Raw genomic sequence first — 23,296 nt, 5'->3', positions numbered from 1 at the left:
TAACGAAATTCATTAGTGATTATATTCAAATGATTATTAAAAAGAAAATATATATACTTTTCTGTATAAAACAATATATTATATTTAAAAAACCCATTTAAAAATTTATATCTTCTAAGAAAAATAGTAGGTCCAAGAATATAGCACTTGTCTTAATGATGATTTAAAATAATCGATAACGAAGGAAAAATATTTCACTATAAATAGTATATATTATATTATATTATATATACAAAATAAAAATCAAAGTTTGAGAAATAAAAAGAGATAGACTTGCTACATCTGCTGAGCTGTGATCGGAATGGTTCAAGATAGCATTTCCTGCGTAACTTAAACGAAGGTGACCCCTTCCTTGCCGAACTGCATGGAACCCTTGGCATACCTAGAAGAGAAGTTCCGCGAGAAGTACCCATCCTCTCCTTCGTCATCGAAACGACCGTTCTGCCCCGGTCCCTCGTCGAAATTCATGGAGTAACTCAAAGCGTCGTACTGTACGTTCAAGTGCTTCCCGCTCCCGCTTCTATTTCTATCCCGGTTGAACCGGCGTATGAAAGTCTTCCACCTCGGACCGGCTACGATCTCCGACAACTCTCGGATCTTCATCAGCAAGCTCACTCCACGGGACCAAAGCGAACCTCCTGCCGGGATCTGGGATACCCGTATCTTCTGCCACCACGCCAGGCCGACGGCGGGGGATGGGGAGGAGTTCATTTCGAAGAAAAAACAGCAGCGACGCTTCTGGAACAGAGCATCCGATGCTTCTTCGATTGGCTCCACGCCTTGGCGCGAAAACCCACCAACCTCCATTGCTCGNTGCTGTACTTTCTGTATCAATCTATTTGCGTATTTTCTGGATTTGGGTAATTATTGCGTATGGATTGGAAAGTTGGGCTGGAAGAAAGCAACGGCTGTGTATACGTGGCAGTATGAGATAGGTTGAGTCTACAATTTTCTCCTTCCCACCATCCTGCACCGTACGTGGACTGAAAAATCAATAAATTTCATTTATATTAATAAATATCTACACTTGGATACAATATGGAGTTTTGTCTTCGCTCTAGCATCTCACTATTCAAAACCCCAAAAAAAAAAAACAAATGAAAAGATATACACAAAACTTTAGGTTTATTTATTTAGATAATATAAAAAATTATTATATTTATCAAAATATAATAATAAAATAGGGTTCCCAAGACAAGCTCTCAAGAGATAGGGTTCCTAACCCTGGCCGCAAAAAAAAAAGATAAGTGGGGCCACTTTTTGAAGCCTCGGTCCCTCCAACCCCGACTACAGCTAGAAATCAATAGTTAGGAGTAATGAATTTGTTTTAGCAGAATCTAGACCAGAAAACAGGGATTTTACTCCGTCTAAATTCTCATTTATTATATTAATCTCTACCCTCGTATTCGTCCGAGGATTCAATATCTATATACGACTTAATTATCATATTATCACATATAATTATAATTTCTCACATTTGAATTATTTTGAGTAAATTATGGATATTTACAAAATTATTGAGAATAATAAAAAAATTAAATATTAAAATTATCAAATTAAATTTTATAGAATAAATAACAAAATATTTGAAACAATTTATCTAAAATCATTTACATATAAAAATAAAATCAACTTTGGACTGATAATTTTCTTCATTTCATCCAACTAATATCATTCAACAAATACATATTATAATCAACATCATATCAATCACACACACAGACATATCGGGTCAGATATGAGTAAAAAAAATTTATGACTCGCCTCCATCTGCATATCCGAAAATCCTCATACTCAATTATCTATTTATTTAATCGGATGAAAAATCTCATTAACACCTTCTTTCATTCGAGTCGGTTATCGGTTTCACCGTCCGATTCTTATAAAATTTTCACCACTACGAGAGAAGGAGTCATTTCTTTTATGATTGTATTTATTTGGATGTATTTGAAATAAATATATTTCGATTATAGTTTTTTTACTAATGAAGTAATAAGGTAATGAATTTGAATTTTACATGTCTTGCTTTTGAGTAAATATGAAATCCATAGATTTGAGTTCAATCAATCTAAACTGAACCGAAAATAATATAAAATTTTATATGTTATATTATTTTAAAAATCCTGTTGATAATAAAAATATAATTTACTGAAAATGAAAATGTAACACATGGATCAATGAAGTACTATTAATCGAGTCTACCAAAACTTTTTGGAAGACTAAAAATGGGAAAACCTCTTCCCCAAGAAAAAAAACCTCGTATTTCCGAAATTAACTAAGCAAAAACCACGTGCTAATCATGCAGGGTATATATAAACATCACCCCTTTTACCCATTCTTCTACTCACTTTTCGCTGCCAATTTTTTTACTGCCTTTGGGTTTTTTACTGTCATATTGTTTGCGATTCATGGATACTATTCTAGGCTCGCTCGACGCATGCAAGCCCAATAACACCAACATTGGATGTCCCGCCGGTAATGGCGCAGTCTCGACCGTCCACAACACTCATAGACATCATTCCGCTATCCCGGACGTTACCCTTGGAAGCCACTTGGCGCGGCGTCTGGTGGAGATCGGGGTGGAGGACGTCTTTTCTGTCCCTGGGGATTTCAACCTTACTCTCCTCGATCACCTGATAGCCGAGCCGGGGCTTACTAACGTCGGCTGCTGCAACGAGCTCAACGCTGGTTACGCGGCGGATGGCTACGCCAGGGAACGGGGCGTCGGGGCCTGCGTGGTGACGTTCACTGTAGGTGGGCTGAGTGTGATAAACGCGATCGCCGGCGCGTACAGTGAGAATCTTCCGGTTATATGTATTGTGGGAGGACCGAACACGAATGATTACGGGACGAACAGGATTCTGCACCATACGATTGGGTTGCCGGATTTCAGCCAGGAACTGAGATGTTTCCAGACCGTCACGTGTTACCAGGTAAATACGGGACCGAACATGTAAAATCCTGGATTAAGATTTTGTTTCGGAGTCTTCATACAACCTTAAGAATTCTCAAATTTAATTTATAATTTTTATATGTCATCACTTTGCCGGAATAATGTTTGATTTTAATTCGATATTTGATCTACTTTTGCTTAACCATTCAAATTTGATCAATGTACATATTTAAACTTACAGGCTGTTGTGAACAACTTGGACGATGCTCATGAGCAAATTGATACAGCCATTTCCACTGCTTTGAAAGAGAGCAAGCCTGTCTATATAAGCATCAGTTGCAATTTGCCTGGCATTTCTCACCCAACCTTTGCCAGAGATCCAATCCCGTTTTCACTCTCTCCTAGGTATATGCATTTGACACACTTTTTTTTCCCTATCCTGATGCCTTCTCGGCGCAATTGTTTGATGAAATTCCTCGATGGTGAAACAGATTGAGCAATAAAAGGGGACTCGAGGCGGCAGTAGATGCAGCAGCGGCCTTTCTAAACAAGGCAGTGAAGCCGGTGATAATTGGCGGGCCAAAATTACGAGTTGCTAAGGCTTGCTCTGAATTTGTGGAGCTTGTAAATGCCTGTGGTTATGCAATGGCAGTAATGCCGTCAGCAAAAGGACTTGTCCCTGAGCAGCATCCTCACTTCATCGGCACATACTGGGGTGCAGTAGGGACGGCATTCTGTGGTGAGATTGTGGAATCTGCTGATGCTTATATATTCGTGGGCCCGATCTTTAACGACTATAGTTCGGTGGGATACTCCCTCTTGCTGAAAAGGGAAAAGGCAATTATCGTGCAACCTGATCGTGTCATCGTTGCTCACGGTCCTTCATTTGGCTGTGTCTTGATGAAAGATTTCCTACGTGAACTTGCCAACAAAATCAAGAAAAACACTACTGCGTTTGAGAATTACAAGCGGATTTATGTGCCTGATGGGTTGCCTATCAAGAATGAGCCTAACGGGCCACTGAGAGTTAATGTGCTTTTCCAACATATCCAAAAGATGTTGTCTGGGGAAACCGCGGTGATTGCTGAAACAGGGGATTCTTGGTTTAATTGCCAGAAGCTGAAGTTGCCCGATGGATGTGGGTAAGAGGAGATTTGTGTGCTTTGATGATCATTTTGTGCCATTTTTGTCATATCAAATTTGAGGCAAAAAAAGGTGGTGTTGCAGGTATGAGTTCCAAATGCAGTATGGATCGATTGGATGGTCAGTTGGCGCTACATTAGGTTATGCACAATCTGTTCCCAAGAAAAGGGTGATTGCTTGCATTGGCGATGGAAGTTTTCAGGTAACTAAAAGCCCTTCAAAGTTTATACATGCATAGTGGAACTACAAGTAGTTGCGATCTCGACTACACAACATCAGTCGACTAGGTAGCCTTGATTTTAATTTTAGGGAACCCTGCACGTTAAAAGCCTTTCCTCTCCAATAACCATGATACGCAAGCCATTAACTAGTGACATAAAATGATGTTAATTTCTCGGCAGGTGACTGCACAAGATGTTTCAACAATGATCCGATGTGGGCAAAAAACCATTATTTTCTTGATTAACAACGGTGGGTACACCATAGAAGTTGAAATCCATGATGGCCCTTACAATGTGATCAAGAATTGGAACTACACAGGACTCGTCGACGCCATTTGCAACGGCGATGGCCAATGCTGGACTACCAAGGTATGCAAACTTATCCGTCCATCCAATTTTCATATCTTTGAATGACGAGATATAGTTTCCAGAGTCTTTGATCATATCATATTCTGATTTTTTTTTTTAACATATTTTTGTTGTTAGAAAAAATAACTTGGTGAACTAAAAAAAGGAATATTTGTGTTGTATATAGGTGTATTGTGAGGAAGAGCTTACTGAAGCAATTGAAACCGCAACTTTGGAGAAGAAAGATTGTTTGTGCTTTATAGAAGTGATTGTTCACAAAGATGATACTAGCAAAGAGCTTCTCGAGTGGGGATCGAGGGTTTCATCGGCTAATAGCCGTCCTCCTAATTCCCAATGATTAATTTTACTCTACCAAAAATTACATCTTTTGGGGTTGAGTATTTTTATGGGATTTTGAGTAGTAAGTGATTTTGGGAACAACCTTTTTTCATCCTATTTCGATGATTTTGAATAATATTCACGTTGGATCATATTTACATGTTGCCGTTTTTTTGGTCGTGGAAAACTAAAATTTAATGGGATTTTTCATTTGAAATTATTAAGTCCTTTATATATATAATTTTTATGTTGGTGAATTTGTTTTCATTTATCTTCATTAATGTAGGGAATCATATGACATTGTGATCGGATGAAGTGAAAAAGATAATTTGGCCCAAGTTTTTTAGCTAGAGCTGGCTCATTTATTTATTATATTATTATTATTATTAGCTTATGTTTGATTGCTTGAATGAGATTGTAGATTTATGTATTGATTATTTATCCCACATAAAACATATCATTAATTATTTATTACACATTAATCAAATAATTGAATAAAAAAATTATAATATTATCATTCACATATTTATTTATTCTTATTAATTATTTAGATTAGAATTGTAAAAATGTAATTTTATCATTTTATTTCAAATTTAATCGACTAAACCAAATACGTTAATATTAATTCAATACTATTTTATATCATACTCAAATATTTTAATAATCACGATATTAGTTACCTATATAATTGATTTATCAAATATCATCAATCTAACTAAATTACCCTAATATTAAATTTGAATTTAAAAAATAACGAGAAATTGACCTTCAGTCCCTAGCCGTCAATTTTTTTGTGTTCAGTCCCTGAGTATTTTTTAGTACCACATTATGATATAAAATACTGTATTATGTAAATTTTAAGCTACGACCAACTTGCAAAGTTTAATCATAGTCTCATCAAAGCCATTATCTCTAGAATAATCACAATTTGATATTTTTTTAATAGTAGGCTAAAACTGCAATTTATTTATTCCTAGGGCGCAATTGCTAATTTGATTTACCAGGTGCATTCCATACGACGTCGTCGAGATGAAAACTTCACCCGTTCCTTGTAAATTTACGGTCTTTTCAAACTTTGGGAAAGATCAATTGATAATTCTTAACGTACTTCTCAATCACCGTAACTGGTAATATGAATCTCTGATTGAGTATTCGCACTTATTTATATGTTCAAGCTATACTTTTTAGGAGGTTTTGCACCGGAGAATTTTTATTTTTCTGTGTATTATGTTGTGGCATGAAACTAATTAAATGCGGTGAATTTTTTGTTTCATGATATAGGAATGGCGACTGAACCACCAAATCCTGGAACTGAAGAAGTGAAGATGGATCTATTTGAAGACGATGACGAGTTTGAGGATTTTGATATTGATCGTGGTAAGCTTTCTAAGTTTTAGCATGTTTTGTGATTGTGAATTAGGCATTATGTTTATCAATTCAAATATGTAGTGGATTTTTAGGTCAGTGTTTTTAGTAAAATGTTTGAAACTGAGAATTATGCTACTCTGCTTGATTGAAAACACTGGCAATGTTGATGCAATATCCTTTATTTTGTGTTATGGAGTATGAACCAAGGTTTTGAAATTGATCTCTGGAAGATTATTGTCTGAATCTTTGTGATCGCTTACAAGCGCTCAATCTCCAATTTGCTTGGTGCATCTGTCTTTAAAAGTTATTCCAACTTTGAAATAAACGGTTGCCCTGTTTTATAATACGGTAGTCATTTTAACATGTTGGTTGGGTGAGTGGGTCTCCGTGCTCATTAGACTTCTAAATGAGTAAAACTCCACCCTAGTTGGTCGTCCATATGGGCCTTTCACAAGTTGATGATCACTAGCATGTGTTTTCTCGTTTTGATCTTCTTGTTGCATGTCTTTCTTCAGGATGTGTAAGACTGAAAATTGAATTCTGAAGAACCTAGTTTGTATCGGTTCCTCGACTTGGTCAATTTTGTTTATCGCCCTTCCTCAAACGATGGACACGCAATGCAAAATTTTCTCTTTTTTTCTTGTGAGTTTTTCATTTGTTTGCAGGTCATTAATGTGAAACTTGATTATGATTTATGAGTAGTCAGAATCTTTAGTAGCGCCAAGTTTTGTGGATTTTTTGCCCCATCATGTTTATTGTGTTTGTAGAGTGGGAGGAGAAAGAGGAAGGCAAAGAAGTGGCTCAGCAATGGGAAGATGACTGGGATGATGATGATGTCAGTGATGATTTCTCATTGCAGCTTCGCAGGGAATTGGAAAGCATCGCTGAGAAGAATGAGGCCAAGTCTACTTGATTTGTTGATGTTGGTCATGCTTTGCCCTAACAACTTTTATATTGAATGTGTTGGATACCATCTTCATGGCCTTTTTGCTACTGACAATGTTTTGATTTCGAACTCTAACCGGTAAAAGCGATTCCATCTGCATAGACTGTCTTTATTCCTTGACGTCTTTTTGCCTGTAATTCTGATTACTGAACATTTATAATGAAGCATTTACTGTTAATGATTTCTGAAATTCCAAGCATCTTCTTATAGCCTTTCTGTTAGCAAATTAGATATTATGTGGATGGCTTGTGTCGTGTTCGTGTATGTTTTAGGTTAATTGATTATTGTGCTTGGTTTGGAGACTGGATTGTACTCGTAATTGGAGTCCTATAACACCTTATCAGATATTAATTTTCAGCGGATGCTGTTCTTGCATCGGCATCGCTGGTTTAGAAAAATAAAATAAAACCGGAGGGTGTCGTATGTATCAGTATGACTCATAGTTATTCCATCTAAAATGATGATGTTCAAAGTACATTTGAGGAGGCATACACTCAGAGTGCTGTATTCAGAATAATGAGAAAGGGGATATTGGATAGTCAAGTAGTGCCCTGAGGTAAGTGTCGTGGCAATTACCCTGCATATGTCGTTTATCTTGGTGTGGGATGGAAGATTAGTCGAGCTGAACATGAACTTGCGAGCGGAATTTATTTTAAATATTTTATCATGTTTTAATAATGTGTAATAATTTCAAAATTTTTACTACTGCATGTTGAGCAGGATGAATTCGAACTCAAGACTTGAGCTAGCAAATGTACACTCACAGATGAATTTTATATTAAATATAAAAATATAGTATTTTTGGAGTGATTGAAATTGAAATTAAAATGTGATGTGGTAAATGCAAAATAAGATAATAATAATATTAAATTTATTTTTTGGGGAGAAAGTATTATCAAGAAAATAAGAGTCCGCCTACCAAGCGCCACCATAATTTGGAAAAAAGAGTCAACCTCCATGATTGAATCTATCATTGTCGTTTAATAAAGTATTTTATCATGCTTATCTTCTTAATCAATCCCACTTTCATCATCTTCTCCCCAACATTTTAGTCTAAATACAACTTCATCTATCTGTCTATATTATTAATTAATTAAACTTGAGTCATGTATAGTAATCGATTTGGTCCATCAATGTTACACTAAATTTCAAAAATTGTTTTTTATAAAATACGTCGTGAATGAGACATTCCTATTCTTATCATTTTTATGCTTTAGATGGATTCCCACGATTTTAAACTTGTATGTTTCCCGTCAGTACTAATCTACTATTTTTGGGTCACTGGTCTGTTTCCATAAAAATAAACTTGTCATAATCTAAAGTCATATATTTTATTTGTTCTTTGAACCAAATGAAAGAATATTGTCAACAAACGAGAGACGTAATATTTGACATATTTACACTTGTCTATGAATATATTATTGTATTTAGGGGTCGGTGTAATTTGACCAAGAAACCATGAATACTAAAGATTGGCAAGAACAAATAGGACATGAACTCAACATCCAGCTCTTTCTTCTCTCCCACCATCGGTTGGCATGTCACCTTTCATCACAATTTGCCCCTGAATTATCAGAATTCCAAGGTTTCTTCCTCAAAACAATGGTCCTCAAATTTCAATCTTCTATTCAATTCATCAAATCTCTCTTTCCGAATCAAATTCATCGTGTCAAGTGCAACCTAGACGTAGTCTGAGTTATCTGCTACATTAGGGACATTCAAATAATTTCTTGAGCACTGACAAAATGCTTACAACGTATGCAGCAAATAGTCAATCACTATAACAGGGGGATGTGCCGCCAAATACGAAAACTATGCAGTGAGGCAACGCTAGACTAACTCTACTCCAACTTCATCTGAATGGCTCCTATTGTGAATTTGTTCAAAATGTAATGATCCAACGGATGCTCTACAGATTGGGCAGGCTGCGGTCTTCAAAAGCCAAGAATCAATACACTCAGAATGGAAGCTGTGATTACACTTGGGCAGCAACTTGCAGGTTTCCCCGTTCTTGAAATTTTCCAAACATACAGAACATTCTCTATTCCCATTCTGTTCAACCTTGTAATCAAAACATGGCAACTCCTTTATATCCTCTTGTCTCATGCTCGGAATCCGAACCGCTCGACTAGGGCCTGAAATCGATGTCCTTCCTGGGATGGAATCGCCTCTGAAAGCTCTCCCCACCACACAAATATGAATGATGACCAAAGCTGCTATCCCGACGAATAAAAGTGTCACGGATAATACAATTTCCATGATCATGGCTTTATTATAATAAAAAATAGCATTTTGATCAATCTAATAGCTTAGTTTTTTTCAAGAAAAAAAAACCCTTTTCAGGATTTAGATTTCTTGACAAGAAACACTACTTTTATATGCAAAAAAACTGACAAAGGAAAGACAAAAATAACAGAGAAGTGAATTCCAATATGTAGAAGCTAAGAAAGGAATAAATATCATGTATCTATGTTAAGACCTTTGGTGTTGGTTCATTCACTTAATTTATCATTCACAAATAGATAAGTTTTTCTTTTACTATTATTTTTTGCTTTTTTGGTTGATGGCGTAGAGTGGAAACAATTTCTTGAAGGAGAAAAACGTAACAATAGGTGTAATGTGAAGTCTAAGGAGCTTTGCTTGGTCTATAGGAAGTGACAATGACATTCAAATTCGTTTTCTTCAATTGTATATATCCAAATAATTTCTAAGCATCCTATTCAACAGCATTGAAAGCGTCATTAAAAATAGTGTGTTCCTCTATTTATTATTGATTTGTAATTAATAGGTGCATCCATGAATCCGATTCTACTCGAGTTTGAATAAGTCACAGTTGCAATCGTGTTATTTCTTTACAATTACTAGCAATTTTCTACGTCGAAAAATATTAAAAAAAATAAAAGATAATAAACTAAAATTAAAATTTTACAATATAACTTATCAAAATTGTAATTGTAAAGAAATAAATATATAACAAAAATTGCATTTTTCTAAAAATAATTGTGAAATGTATTTCATTATTGAAGGCGAATGATTTGACCAAAGAAAAAGCTAACCTCAACTTTGAGTGAGTAATTGACCATTGAAATAATAATAGAGTGAATTTTTTTGATTAAGTTGCTTTCTTAATAAATTGACGACGTGACAAGATAAGAGGAGAGCCACATTCCATCAAATACAGATAATATATAAATTAAATTAGTTATGGAGCTGCAGTGTAGCTAGCGTTCAATGGTATTGACACTGAAAAATTGGTTAAATAAATTCGATCAACTCTTTTTTTTAAGAAAATGATATCTTCATATAAATTTGAGAAAGTCATTCTATTAAAAAATGAGTTGATCGAGGTTAAAAAAACCCAGCGTAGCATATTGTAAATACCAAAGTATACCAATAATATTAATAAAAACATCATAAAATATTAATATTTAATAAAAACAACAACATAAAATATTAATTAATAATGATAATGCATACGTACGTCATATTATTTTGGTTGCATCATATTTAGTACCCTTTTTGGGAAAATTTCGGAGTTATATATGATAGAATTAACACGATTGCAACCACTTTAAAAATGAATATTTGCAAATTCAAACAATTATTTTTCGGAGTTATATATGATAGAATTAGGGGAAGTTGGTGAAAAATCCCCGATCAAAATATTTCTTTGGGTTTACTCCCTACCCACAAAATTGTGGTACTATGTCATACAAATTGTGGTACACTTCATGTGGAAATGTGATACACTTCATGTGGAAATGTGGTACTAAAAATGTACCTAGGGACTGAACACTAAAAAAAAAGACGGCTGGGGACTGATCCCCAATTTCCCGATAGAATTAACACGATTGCAACCACTTTAAAAATGAATATTTGCAAATTCAAACAATTATTCATGAAGTGAAATAAAATAATTCGGCTAAACGTTTAAGAACACTTCTTCATGCATATGAAACAAGAAAACGGCCCCCACTATATTATTTAAACACAAGATTTCATTTGTTTTCCTCTTCCAACGAGCAATGAGCGTATTTTTAGTATATACTTGGAAAATATCACAAAATTTTTAATTTATTTTCCTTTTCCACTCAAAAAATATAATTACTAGCGTATAAAATCTTGTTTTACTTAAAATATTAATAATTACAAAAATTTAGATAAACAAATTTGAAAATTCAAGAAATCATATGATTTTTTATTTTTTTTGTAACGGAAGAATATGCGGTCGCTACCCGTATGCGTGCAATGGATTAACCTAAAGGCTGAATGCACTAACTTACAAACCACATTAGACAAGTTTTGTGTGACAAGTTCGATCGCCCAAGAAAATGTTGGTAGAAAATTGAACGTTACCAATAGGCCATTTTTGCCATCAAGGGCCAAAAATCGTATTATATTGATTTGAGATATGGTGAACTATCATGAATAAGTTATGAGATGTCATTGGAGATAAGTTTGACAGAAATTTAAAATAAAATGAGGATTTAAGAGTATTTCTGTAAAATTAAATGAGACTTCACCAAATTGATTGCAAATTAGTTAGTAAATGATACTGAACTTTAATAGAATAGAAGATAGGTACATATAATATATATACTCAACTTCAATATTAGTGGATAAAGAAAAGTTTACTCTCTTAACAAAATGAGGAAGCAAAGTGTATTCAAAACAGTTATCAAATATACAACTTCAGTAAAGCAAAAATTCTCTTTGATGAACAACACTCCAATCAATACAATGATTAGATGTTGTATATGAATGTCTTCAACACTCCACGGAAACACTTCAATACACTTTGACTATGAGTTTTTTTTTTTTTTAAATTACCGATGTACGTGTTTGATCTCTTGCGGCATTTTAAAATATATGTTTCATCTAAGGATCTCAGCATCTATCTTTGATTATTTATAAGTTTCTTTTGCCTTAAAATTTATTCCTTGAATGGAATTCTATATAATATAGAAACAATAGTTTCAGTAAGAAATAAACTCTTTCAAATAAATCTATTACATCTAGAATTTATCAAAAATTTAAATAATTTAAAAAGATAAAACTATATAATTTAATATACAATTTATTATTATAATTATTATATTCATTTCAAATTCAATTCCTTCTCACTAACTATTTCCAATGGATTAATCATAACTCGACAATCTTTAAAAAGAGTTGGTGATTTGATAATAAATGCGCGTCACATTAATTAATTACTATTACACGTATAATTAATTATTTAATTTGTGGCATGAGTTATATATACATAATTACAAAATTATTGCATTTAGACATAGCTCAATGAAATCTTATCTAACTAATTATCGAGTACTTATAAACACTGTCGGATCAAATGTTTATTACTGGGTTAAAAGCTACAGCTGTTAGACAAGACACAGTTTTATTTTCTTATATTTATGGAAGCACAAAGTGCACCTACTTGTGTGCTAATGAGTCGAACTGTTAAGTTAATGAGTCCGGAGAGGTGCATGTCTATCTACTCATGATGTTGTCTCATATTCCTTACATACCAGTCTTACCATTACTATCGGCTCTATCCCTTGCGTAATACCCGTTAAAATACGACGTCACTCTTTTACGGTCCGTCTAGCTAACCAGATCAAGAAGCACAACGTCAGCAGCTTAACACACAAGAACTTCCCATGAGGTCACATATTTCACTACTACTCTCACTTATGTACGTTTAACTTAACAAATCGTTTATTTATATTATGTAAAATTATTCATTTACATTTTACTAGTTGTTCATGAAGTAATTGACAGAATGGAGCATTGTTCCCTCATAAACACGTAAGCCCGAAGAGTTTAATTCGTTGCTATCGTTTATTTAAATTAATTGTAATATAAAAGAGATCAGAATTTAACTTTTTCGTATTAATATGCCTCTGATTCAAAATTATTATTTAAAAAAAAAAAAAAACAATAACAACAGTGGACGTACGTTTCGGATTAAACAAGATTGAGTAATGCTGTTTTCGTATTAAAAAAAACATACGATGTAATAACACATAAATAAAAATAAATAAAATGCCGATGAATTTCGAATTAATGATAGATCGGATTGCATGCATGCATTCACGTATGTACGTCTATGAATAAAAGATGATTAATCCTCATCGTATTATTGCAGTCAAATCAACTCCAAAATTATAGGAAAACAGATGAACTCATAACCATCAAATATCCATTTGAAACTCTATATATAGATCCTTTTGCCCAGGTCAACCCATAACAAAACAATTTTTGGCTAATATAATAATAGCTGTTGGAATTATTTGTCACTGCAGATCGTTCCAACATTCTTATTATATGTATATTTCGTCTTCCCTTCCGATCCAGCATTCTCTTTCGTGGTCGTGCAATTTGAGACACAAAGATGGTGGACGCAGAAACAGCTAGGACCATAGTCGGGGTTATCGGTTCGTATTAATTTCAATCAAATTTTTCAAGTGCTGTAATGACCATTATCTATAAAGTTTTCAAATCATTAATTTATTTCGTAAAAGGATCATACAAGAATTAATCACTCTTTGGTGTGAAGGATTCATCCTTTGTCATCTCATTTTACGAGCAATGCAGCCAGTATTGGATCAAATTGATAACTTGATCGTCGTTCAAATGAAAAAATAAATAAGATGAATGTGTTCAGCTTGTTAAACGTAAATCGCAGCGTGTGCTACTATATATCTTTTACTCTATTTATTGCCTATGAAATCTTATGATTTCTTTTGTTGAATTTGCAGGAAATGTGATCTCATTTGGTCTCTTTCTATCCCCTCTGTAAGTGAACAAAGTATATGTAATGTTATGTATAGCATTATTAATTTCTATGAATTGAAGTAAAATAACGTTTAGTACCATAATTTCTTCAGTCCAACATTTTTCAAGATATGGAAAGCGAAATCGGTGCAAGCATTCAAACCCGACCCGTACATCGCGACGGTGCTGAACTGCGCAATGTGGGTCTTCTACGGGATGCCCTTCGTTCACCCAGACAGCCTTTTGGTCGTCACCATCAACGGCATCGGGTTCTTCATAGAGATCTTCTACGTCACCATCTTCTTCATTTACTCTGATTGGCCCAAACGAGTATATATGTTCACCTTTTAATTTATCCATCTAGCTCGTTTTATATCTCGTTGGATACCTAAATTTATTTATTTAGTTTGCTTCTTATTTATAATTCAGAAAAAAATCCTTCTGGCTCTGTTGATCGAACTGGTGTTCATGGTGGTTGTGGTGTTTATAACGTTGGTGTTTCTGCATGGTACCAAGCAAAGATCAATGCTAATCGGAATATTGTGTATAGTTTTCAATATCATAATGTACACATCTCCCTTGACCGTCATGGTACGTGATGTTTGAGCTGCCGTACGGTTTAAAAAGATTTGAGTCAGAGATATGGTTTGATTAGTTTTAATGATTTTTTTGAATTTTTGCAGAAACGGGTAATTAAAACCAAGAGCGTGAAATTCATGCCATTTTATCTGTCGCTTGCCAATTTTTTGAATGGCATGATTTGGTTTTCATATGCTCTCATCAAGTTTGATCCCTATGTCATGGTAATCACTTCTGTCTGTCTTGATACATTCTCTAATATTTCATCTATAGCAATATTTGGCTCTTACCATTTAAATTGTCATGCAGATTCCGAATGGTCTGGGAAGTTTGTCGGGGCTCGTTCAACTGATACTCTATGCAACCTACTATCGAACCACCGACTGGGACGATGATGGCACAGGCAGCACCAACCAGCCGGAGATTCAACTTCAGAGGACTAACTCAGCAGCCCCTGTCTGATACACTACATCTATACATGCATTTATGCTATGNATATGCTTGGATCAACATCTAGTACCAGTGTAAAAAGATCAGTTGGCTATGATACAAAGTAAATGATTTTTCAAAAATATTTAGATACTCCATGTATGCATTATCTGTAAAAATATTCAATTATATGATGTATTTACGTACGGATTCAATTTTCAATTTTTAAATGGCCACAATTCTAATATACTTTGTGATAGATTGATCATAATTCATAATATATCGCCATAACATCAATTAATATTCATTGGTAATTTTTGGACAAAAACCTTGTAATTGTATTAGATAAAAAGAATTAAGGGATTTCAAGTGTTTCCAACCAAAATGGAAAGCTCCCCAAACAAAAGGTGTGAGGGAAGAAGAGAAGCAACAGAGGCAACAACATTACGAACCCAACTAACACGTGAAATCTCAGTAACTTGTAAAACATATATACGTAAATCTACGGCTCTCTTCAGCTCTTGCACCAGCTAACACAGAATCCAAAACAACACGAGAATTAGTCTTTCCTTGCTCCGCTAGACCGAGCAAACCCTCGGCCATAGCTAAGAGTTCACCTTCAACCACAGACAGAGGCTGCTGAATTCGCTCATTTCGCTGTCCAAAATCCAGGAGGATTCGCCCTTCACCATCTCTCAAGACTCCTCCAACACCAAACATGCCTTTTCCGACATTAATACAAGCGCTGACTTCCATTTGGGTCCATCTGGTCGGGGTAATTTTTTATTTATCCATATTATAATAGTTGAAATACTAGAGCAACTAAATTTAGTGTTATATACTCGAAAATTCCATTCTTCTCAGATTACAAAAAATTCCATTTTACTAAAAATATCATAGAACATTTTTTTAAAAATGTGCATGGCTTCCTTCACCACCACAAGGGGCGGAGCCGCCTGTCTGTTCCTCTTTTGAAACGTAAAAAGAGACGAAGTTCTAAATATTCCGTCGGGGTTGATCAAAATCAGAGGACAACAATGGCATCCTGGAAAAAAAATGATCAAGTCCTCAAGTTTTTTCGTCTTTGTTGCAACTTTTTTATGCATTTTTCCCTTTGGAAAACAGATATTTAGTTTCAGCAGTTTTTCTAGGTTTCGTGCTAATTCTTTCAATTCATGATTTATGTACAAATTTCTTATTTTGAGAATTAACTAAGTGGTACAACTATAATGTTATCCTGTAATTTAAATATGTGGCGAATATATAGATATTCTAAACAATGTCGCAAATATTATGCTTATCGGAAAAATTGATGTTGTTTTGAATGATCCTTATCAGGAATGGCTCGTGCATGAGCATTTTTTGGAATATAAGACGTACATATTAAAATTATTAGAATGCATTTTAAGATAAATTATGAATTGATATAATTTTTGGGATAGAAAATCTTTAATTTATTTTTTATATATATAAAAAGAACCAATCATTCGATATTCAAATTCATCCATTGGCATACAAGAGAAATCCTGTCCCTCTGTTAATTCGTTATCTACGTCCACCGTTGGTTTTAGGAAGTTAGGCTTTTATTACATGGTTATAACGAGTGGTATCAACGAAAGAGGCAGCAGATAAATGAGGCAACACATTGCGCATGCCAGTTGTGATTAAAAAATATCAGCTTCCCCAAATTTTCTAGAATGCAAGAAATATCTAGCAAATCTTGTCAGCCTACATTATGAACACTCCAATTTAGTTTTATGTTATACAAGAAATATGATAATTTTACAATACTCCCAAAGGGTAAATTTTTCAAGGGCCACGAGTTTTCCTAAAACACAGACAACTTTGTTGCTGATCGATGGGGATCATTCCTCCGCCTCGCGATGTGTCTATCGCCTCTATCATCGCAACAACTTCATCCATTTCAGGACGCTTATCTGGGCTTGCATCCCAGCACCGTCTCATCACATTAGCAAGGGAGCTTGGGCAACATCTCGGTATCTCTGGCCGCAAATTCTGAGGATAAAATGTCAGGGCAAAAGAATGCATGTTGTGAACACATTATATTAGATGGAGCTTTTAGAAAACATGATAACTAACTGAAGACAGTACCTGGCGAACTACTGCTGAAGTCACCTCAGAGAAACTAAGATCAGGGTATGGCATGTCACAGCAATATATCTCCCATAAGCAGATGCCAAAACTATAGACGTCGCATTTTCTATTATACGGGCTGCCATTCAGAACCTGCAGTTTGTTTTGTAGACACGAGGCTCAAGTTAGTAATGTGGCAACATTTTTCTCAAAGGATGGAGGGTTCATTTTTATGCTGACATCGGTGATTTAGACCAATGCCATTGTTTGCCACTGCATTAACGTAATTAAACTGTCGTTTGTGAACACCGCCAAGTGCGTGAATAATAAAATTCAGGGTAAGAGATGTTTCCAATTTTGAGGATTGATGAAAACAGAAGCAGAACAAGTAATTTTTTGCCTTTTTAATAAATAACATACACATACATTCCTTCAAATAGTAAGAGGGAATGGAAATGGTTCCTGCTGGTCCCACTCTCCACCACCACTGGTAAATTATGCTATAAGTTGGTTAAAAAATGAATTGCCGCTTATAAAGGCAAACAACACACCTCAGGAGCCATGTAGCCGAGGGTCCCAGTCTCCCCAGTCATGTCATTTGGATTTGAAGCTTCAACACGAGCAACCCCAAAATCAGCTATTTTTATCGTGCGTGTCTTGTCCAGCAGCATGTTTTCTGTCTTGACATCTCTGTGAACAATCTTCTGTGAGTGAAGGTAACTTAACCTACACAATGACAAGCAAAATCAGCCATAATTGTATAAAGTCAACTTGATAAAATTGCTTCAAAAACAACCAGTAGAGAGAGTCGAAGACTGATAATTGTGAAAATGGACAATTCGAATTCAAGGTACCCCCGAGCAAGATCGAGTGCCATCTGTACGACCACTTTAAATGCTAGCTTTTTTCTCCGGTTTTTTATGAGGTATGATTTCAAGGCACCTCCTGGAAGATATTCGACAATAACACAACATATATTACAAGGCATGCCAATGTGGCCATTTTCTGTTTGAATGTTAAGGTCTGAAGATCCCATTGTTGCACCTATAAACTGCACATGAATTAAGCAAACATAACATCAACATCAGTCGGACATGAAAAGGATTACAAACTTGGCAAAGAAGACCAATTAAAACCAACCAATCATCTCTAACCAAATGTCATTAAGCTCAAGATGATAGAAATAGATACAACCTTTGTCACATTCGGATGATCAAGTTTATGCCATACTGCAACTTCTTGAGTAAAAGCTGCCCTTAGTGATGCTATTTCGGCTTCGGTCCTGTGGCCCTCTTCCCCCCAGTCAAGCATTTTAACTGAGGATCATAGAAAGCCACCAAAATGTCAAACTTTAATTATCTACCGCAACGATAAAAATGGGTGGAGCTATCAGTTCAAAAACAAATCTTGACAGTGAAAAAACTGTAAATACTGTGTATATTACATTTCAGCACAAAGTTAGTAAAACGGATGGGAAAAAACAGACGTCTAACGTGAGTCAAGTGAACATGTTCAAGTTGATGACAAGAAAAGCGGCGATGCGCTCCAAAGTGAACAATTCATCCCTGTTTATCTTGCCCTGATAAAGGAGACTAGAATAAGTGCAAAAAAATGTAGCATCACAGGTATTTGAAAATTAGTACAGGTGGCAATGGTAGAGGCTCCAAAATCTTGAATATTGGATAAATACTGTAGTCTGAAGGCAGGCAAAGCGATTATTCTTAATTTAGTTTCTAAAATTACAGAACCATCACGCAAGTTCACAGTGCGATGATAACAACAATGAATTAACCCAAATAAAATAATAATAAATTCCATAAATACTTTGACATTGAAACTTGGAATCTCATAATCTAATTAACACAATCAATACCGCTAGAAAAAGTGGGGCAGACCTAGAGGAGATCGAGCAGGGAACTCATATTTATATGTACTTAAAGGAATCTCGACCTGGCCCCAAAAGTAAATAAGTCACCTCAAATAAAATACTATGCAATCTATACTTGATAGTTGATATTAGATCAATTCCAAATTTTGAAGCACGATTCACAGTAACCGTTCTTACTGAACGTCAATAGATCCAATAATATTCAGACAAAAAGACACTATCCTTAAACAGGTAGAGCTGAGTTTAACTAAAGTTTCTTTTATCCTTATCTAGATAATATTATAATGTCACTCTATTTTGTGATAGCTAAACAACGTTTCTCAGTTATCCTTGTTGAGTATACAAGTCAAACCTTGAAAACTTGTTGAATCACATGAAAGTTCATTATGTACCAACCCCAGTTATTGCATTGCAGTCACCTTTAAATTCAGTCCACCCCCGTGCCATTAGTCACGGATTCCATAAGAATGCATTCATTACACCAATCACCCACCCTCATCCCCATCTTCCATTTGAAGCCTGGAATTTTTTTTCTTATCAGCATCAGATGATTGTAGATGAATAACTTCATCTACTTTACATCTTAAACTATCCCAAAACTTTCTCCATTACAAGATCTTTATCATCTTTAGAATATCAACTATTACTTAAGGAGTCGTAAGCGGTTAAGCTAACTCCGTAAGCGGTTAAGCTGATAAAATTTCACAGATAAGATGTCCCTGTGCACATGGTCATACACCACAACCACCAATAAACTAGAAAGGAAAATTAATTAAGGGGATAATGGACGAGACCAAAAAAAGCAAATAAAAAATGAAAAGGAATATATTTTACGATTTACCACTACCCCACAAAGAGGTATGGAACATGAATTTAGAGCTCTGGGTATGGACCACACCACGATCAATATAAGACCGACCAAACTTATTGTGGCCCTAAAAACTTGATCTTTAAGGAGAGTCCAGTCGGGGCCAACTCAATTAAAATCACCTAAACACATTAAATATGAATTACACTTCACTGTTATATGTTTCAAGTTCTTGTTTTCTACGATGAGCAAGAAATTAATCTGTCAAATTTTCTTCAGCGAGAGTAGAAGAATCTTTGCGTAATCTAAACAGACCTCTCTATGAAAAGCAACATCATTTCTTAAGCTAAATATAGACCAAGAAAAATAAAGAATTTGGGGATGAGAAAAGAAAAAAAATCCAGAAAATGACAAAAAAGGGTGGACAGTGATCATAATTATCATTGAAAAAATCCCTAAACTTTTACGAAACGATAAGTTAAAGACCAATAAAAGGAAACACCGAGAAAAAAAAAAAGGATGAGAGTTATAGCGTGACAGAGAGGAGACTAACCGGCAACATCTTGGCCGTCGTAAATGCCACGATGAACAGTCCCGAAGGTGCCACGTGCAATCACCCCTTTAATAACAAGCTTAGAGGGATCAATCTCCCACTCACGCCTCTGCCTCCTAGGCACAGGAATCGCGGCGGTGGGCGCGGCGGCTGCTGCTGCGTAGCCGGAATACTCCTCTTGATTATCCTTGTTGTTTTTCTCCATAGTCAAAGCCCTGTTGAGATGCCTCTCCAACTGCTCATCTAGACTCTTCAAATCTATCTGATCTGCTCTCACAAACCCGTCGCTTCCTTTCTCCATTTCTTGATCCCTGTGCGTGTTTTTCTATCAATGCTTCTTGGATGTATGGTATCCCAGAATCACTAACACAGCCAAGATCTACATCACATACTTTCTTGATATTTTTATGTATGATATCACCAGGAATCGAAGTAAAGATGGGGAAGAGTGGGGAAGCTGCGATTAATAAGAGGGAGGTGAGAAGATGGGGAGACTGTATGTATGTAACGATGAAAATAATAATAATGTAGTGTAAGCATGAGTGAGCAGCGCCATGTGCCCACATGGAATTGCCTGACGACGTCGTGTCCGTCTGACCCACACAACGTCCTAATTGCCTGACGACGTCGTGTCCGTCTGACCCACACAACGTCCTTGCCTTTGGGACCAACCCCATATGTACCACGCTATTCGATTTGTGACTCTCGTCTTCGAGTTCGTGACACAGTTATAATAATTATTTTATTTATATCGTAATTTTTATATAATCGAATTTTAAAATGTGTGAATATAAAAATAAAATATCGACATAAAATTGAGAATGCCAATAAAATAGGAAATAATGGTAAGTTTTGAAGTTATTTTTCTATAGGATTATATGGTTTGAAAAATAAGTTGGTATAATCTTGATATATAAAAAAAATTTCAATAAATTTATCATTTCAAAATGTTTATAAAACTAAACTTTTATAATCATATCGTATGATACATAATTTAATTTTATTAAAAATTATTATATAACTCGATTGTTCGAAAATATATTGTAAAAATCAATTGATTTGATCGTTACAAATGTGACATTCAATTAGGGATGAAAGCGGCATATGATACAATGATACCTTGTTATTGTTATATATTTTTAAAATATATATTAAATTAATTAAAGCATTTAAATATAAAAGTCCTTTTTGATTTTATTTCCATCTCTTTTTAAATATATTATTTTTAATATCAAACCATTATATGTAAAATTATTAAAAATTTGAAACATCTTTTATAATAATTATTTACACAAATATCAATTCAAATTTAACTTTTTAAATCACATAGTAAATATTTTGACAAATCAGCTTTCGAAAAACATATATTTAAAAATATCCTCATATAATTGTTATTCGATTAAATTCATATTCATCCTTCACTCGATTGAAAGCAATGTCAAATTCATCTCTGACATTTCAAATTACTTCAATGACATTTCTCATAAATTTTTTTTTTTGGCAAGTAATTGTCTTTTTGAGTTGTTTTACTTAAATGCCTTTTGGTTATTTGCATAAAATTAATTTAAATCTGTATTTTTACAAAATTAAATTTTGTTTTAGCAAACTCAAGTATTTTTATCGGTTTTATACTGAGACCGTTATATTTTTATATTGTATTCGTTTCAAGTCAAAGTCTTTTAATGGATCCGTTCGACAACGGAAGAAAGGATGACGTAAGAGTTGTTAATATCTGAACATCTATAAACAAGTCATGGTGTCTTTACTTTATTACATTCACTTATTGTTTATGTTTTGATATGCATTACTGAAACATTTTATATGATATTTCAAATACCAAAATGTCGTATACAAAGTATTTTTTAAAATGACTAATGTTTTTATACATTCAACTAGTATAGCTTTTAAATATTTTAAAAATTGTCTAATTGGTTTAGAATGATTATTTTAAGTGTCTTCCACTTTGTTTGAAAACAAAATTTGATTTTATTTTTCAGTGTTCAATATTTTAAGAACCGAAGCTATTTTAGCTCGATGCTTGTCCCCTACTGATCCTAGCAAGTTGTATTAGAGTAGATTGTTCTTGCAAGAACTCTTAAACTGATTTTTTTTTATTCAATGTTTTAAATTCATGACTAAAATACTATTTCATTGCATTCTTTTAAGAATTTCATTTTGAGATATATTCTAAGATTTTATGCATAGTTGAAATTTTTTGGCAACTTATAGCAATTTTAGAAGAAAAAAATGACATAATTTCTTTCTCGATTGTCCAAATGATGAACATTTTTTGCATTCAAAATAGACTCATATAGAATCACAACAGTATAAAATTTACAGTATGGTCACACACGAGGAAAAGTAATTTATTCAATAAAAATTGACCATGTGTGTTGCCGCATGAATGTATGTTACAGACAAACTTGATTTTTTTGTCAAGAAACTTGATGATGCAATCATAAAGGAAAATACAATTATATTCAAATTTGATTTACAAATCATCAAGAAAACTCGGTATACTTGTTCTATAAATTTTATATTCATTTATAAAAAATACTTGAGTTTGATGTCAATATGATATTCTACAATTGTTTTACGATTGTGATTGTGCTTAGTGACTAATAAGATAATATCTTAAATGTTTAATGAATATCGGGTTAACATATATATCTTGATTTTACGTTGCTTAAAATTTTGGGTTTAGTTTGTCTATTCTTGTTGAACTTAATTACTCAATTTTTGCATCTATATGTTGACTATGTTTCATAAATGTCATATATTTAGATTGAGTTTAAAATTTTAATTTTGTGTCATTATTGACCATTATTTTGGTTTTCTCTCCATTTTTTTAGTTTCAAACATTAAAAAATATAGGGGAAGATTTTATTTAAATTTTAAGGAAATTTAAAA

At 34.1% G+C, this 23,296-nt stretch overlaps 5 protein-coding genes across 6 annotated transcripts; 3 read left to right on the top strand and 2 right to left on the bottom strand.

Moving 5' to 3' along the window:
- Positions 1-330: 330 nt before the first annotated feature.
- On the bottom strand, positions 331-807 carry LOC140967597 (uncharacterized). The gene has a single exon (XM_073428208.1). The coding sequence runs from the start codon at positions 805-807 to the stop codon at positions 331-333; it is 477 nt and encodes a 158-aa protein (XP_073284309.1).
- Positions 808-2,368: 1,561 nt separating this feature from the next.
- On the top strand, positions 2,369-5,160 carry LOC140967488 (pyruvate decarboxylase 1-like). The gene is made up of 6 exons (XM_073428027.1): positions 2,369-2,933; positions 3,135-3,298; positions 3,385-4,035; positions 4,121-4,238; positions 4,438-4,626; positions 4,793-5,160. The coding sequence occupies exons 1-6, from the start codon at positions 2,409-2,411 to the stop codon at positions 4,961-4,963; spliced, it is 1,818 nt and encodes a 605-aa protein (XP_073284128.1). The 5' UTR covers positions 2,369-2,408; the 3' UTR covers positions 4,964-5,160.
- A 757-nt stretch (positions 5,161-5,917) lies between these two features.
- LOC140967575 (protein DELETION OF SUV3 SUPPRESSOR 1(I)-like) lies at positions 5,918-7,448 on the top strand. Of its 2 annotated transcripts, none has more exons than XM_073428181.1 (3): positions 5,918-6,071; positions 6,226-6,321; positions 7,080-7,448. In XM_073428181.1, exons 2-3 carry the CDS (start codon positions 6,228-6,230, stop codon positions 7,223-7,225), a joined length of 240 nt encoding a protein of 79 aa, XP_073284282.1. In that variant the 5' UTR covers positions 5,918-6,071; positions 6,226-6,227; the 3' UTR covers positions 7,226-7,448. The 2 variants fall into 2 exon arrangements, with proteins under 2 accessions (XP_073284282.1, XP_073284281.1); XM_073428180.1 differs by lacking the exon at positions 5,918-6,071 and adding an exon at positions 6,096-6,135.
- Positions 7,449-13,504: 6,056 nt separating this feature from the next.
- On the top strand, positions 13,505-15,113 carry LOC140967621 (bidirectional sugar transporter SWEET5-like). Its single transcript, XM_073428238.1, has 6 exons — positions 13,505-13,695; positions 14,020-14,056; positions 14,149-14,365; positions 14,465-14,626; positions 14,719-14,838; positions 14,924-15,113. The coding sequence occupies exons 1-6, from the start codon at positions 13,653-13,655 to the stop codon at positions 15,074-15,076; spliced, it is 732 nt and encodes a 243-aa protein (XP_073284339.1). The 5' UTR covers positions 13,505-13,652; the 3' UTR covers positions 15,077-15,113.
- A 1,559-nt stretch (positions 15,114-16,672) lies between these two features.
- LOC140967534 (serine/threonine-protein kinase 52) lies at positions 16,673-20,904 on the bottom strand. Its single transcript, XM_073428116.1, has 6 exons — positions 20,387-20,904; positions 18,332-18,453; positions 17,992-18,188; positions 17,689-17,863; positions 17,156-17,290; positions 16,673-17,059 (listed from the first exon to the last, which is right to left on the bottom strand). Exons 1-6 carry the CDS (start codon positions 20,685-20,687, stop codon positions 16,853-16,855), a joined length of 1,137 nt encoding a protein of 378 aa, XP_073284217.1. The 5' UTR covers positions 20,688-20,904; the 3' UTR covers positions 16,673-16,852.
- Positions 20,905-23,296: the final 2,392 nt, after the last annotated feature.

The sequence above is a fragment of the Primulina huaijiensis genome, unplaced genomic scaffold, assembly GCF_012295235.1.
Source record: "Primulina huaijiensis isolate GDHJ02 unplaced genomic scaffold, ASM1229523v2 scaffold25443, whole genome shotgun sequence".
Classification (NCBI taxonomy): domain Eukaryota; kingdom Viridiplantae; phylum Streptophyta; class Magnoliopsida; order Lamiales; family Gesneriaceae; genus Primulina; species Primulina huaijiensis.
This window is presented reverse-complemented; position numbering and strand designations above follow the sequence as displayed.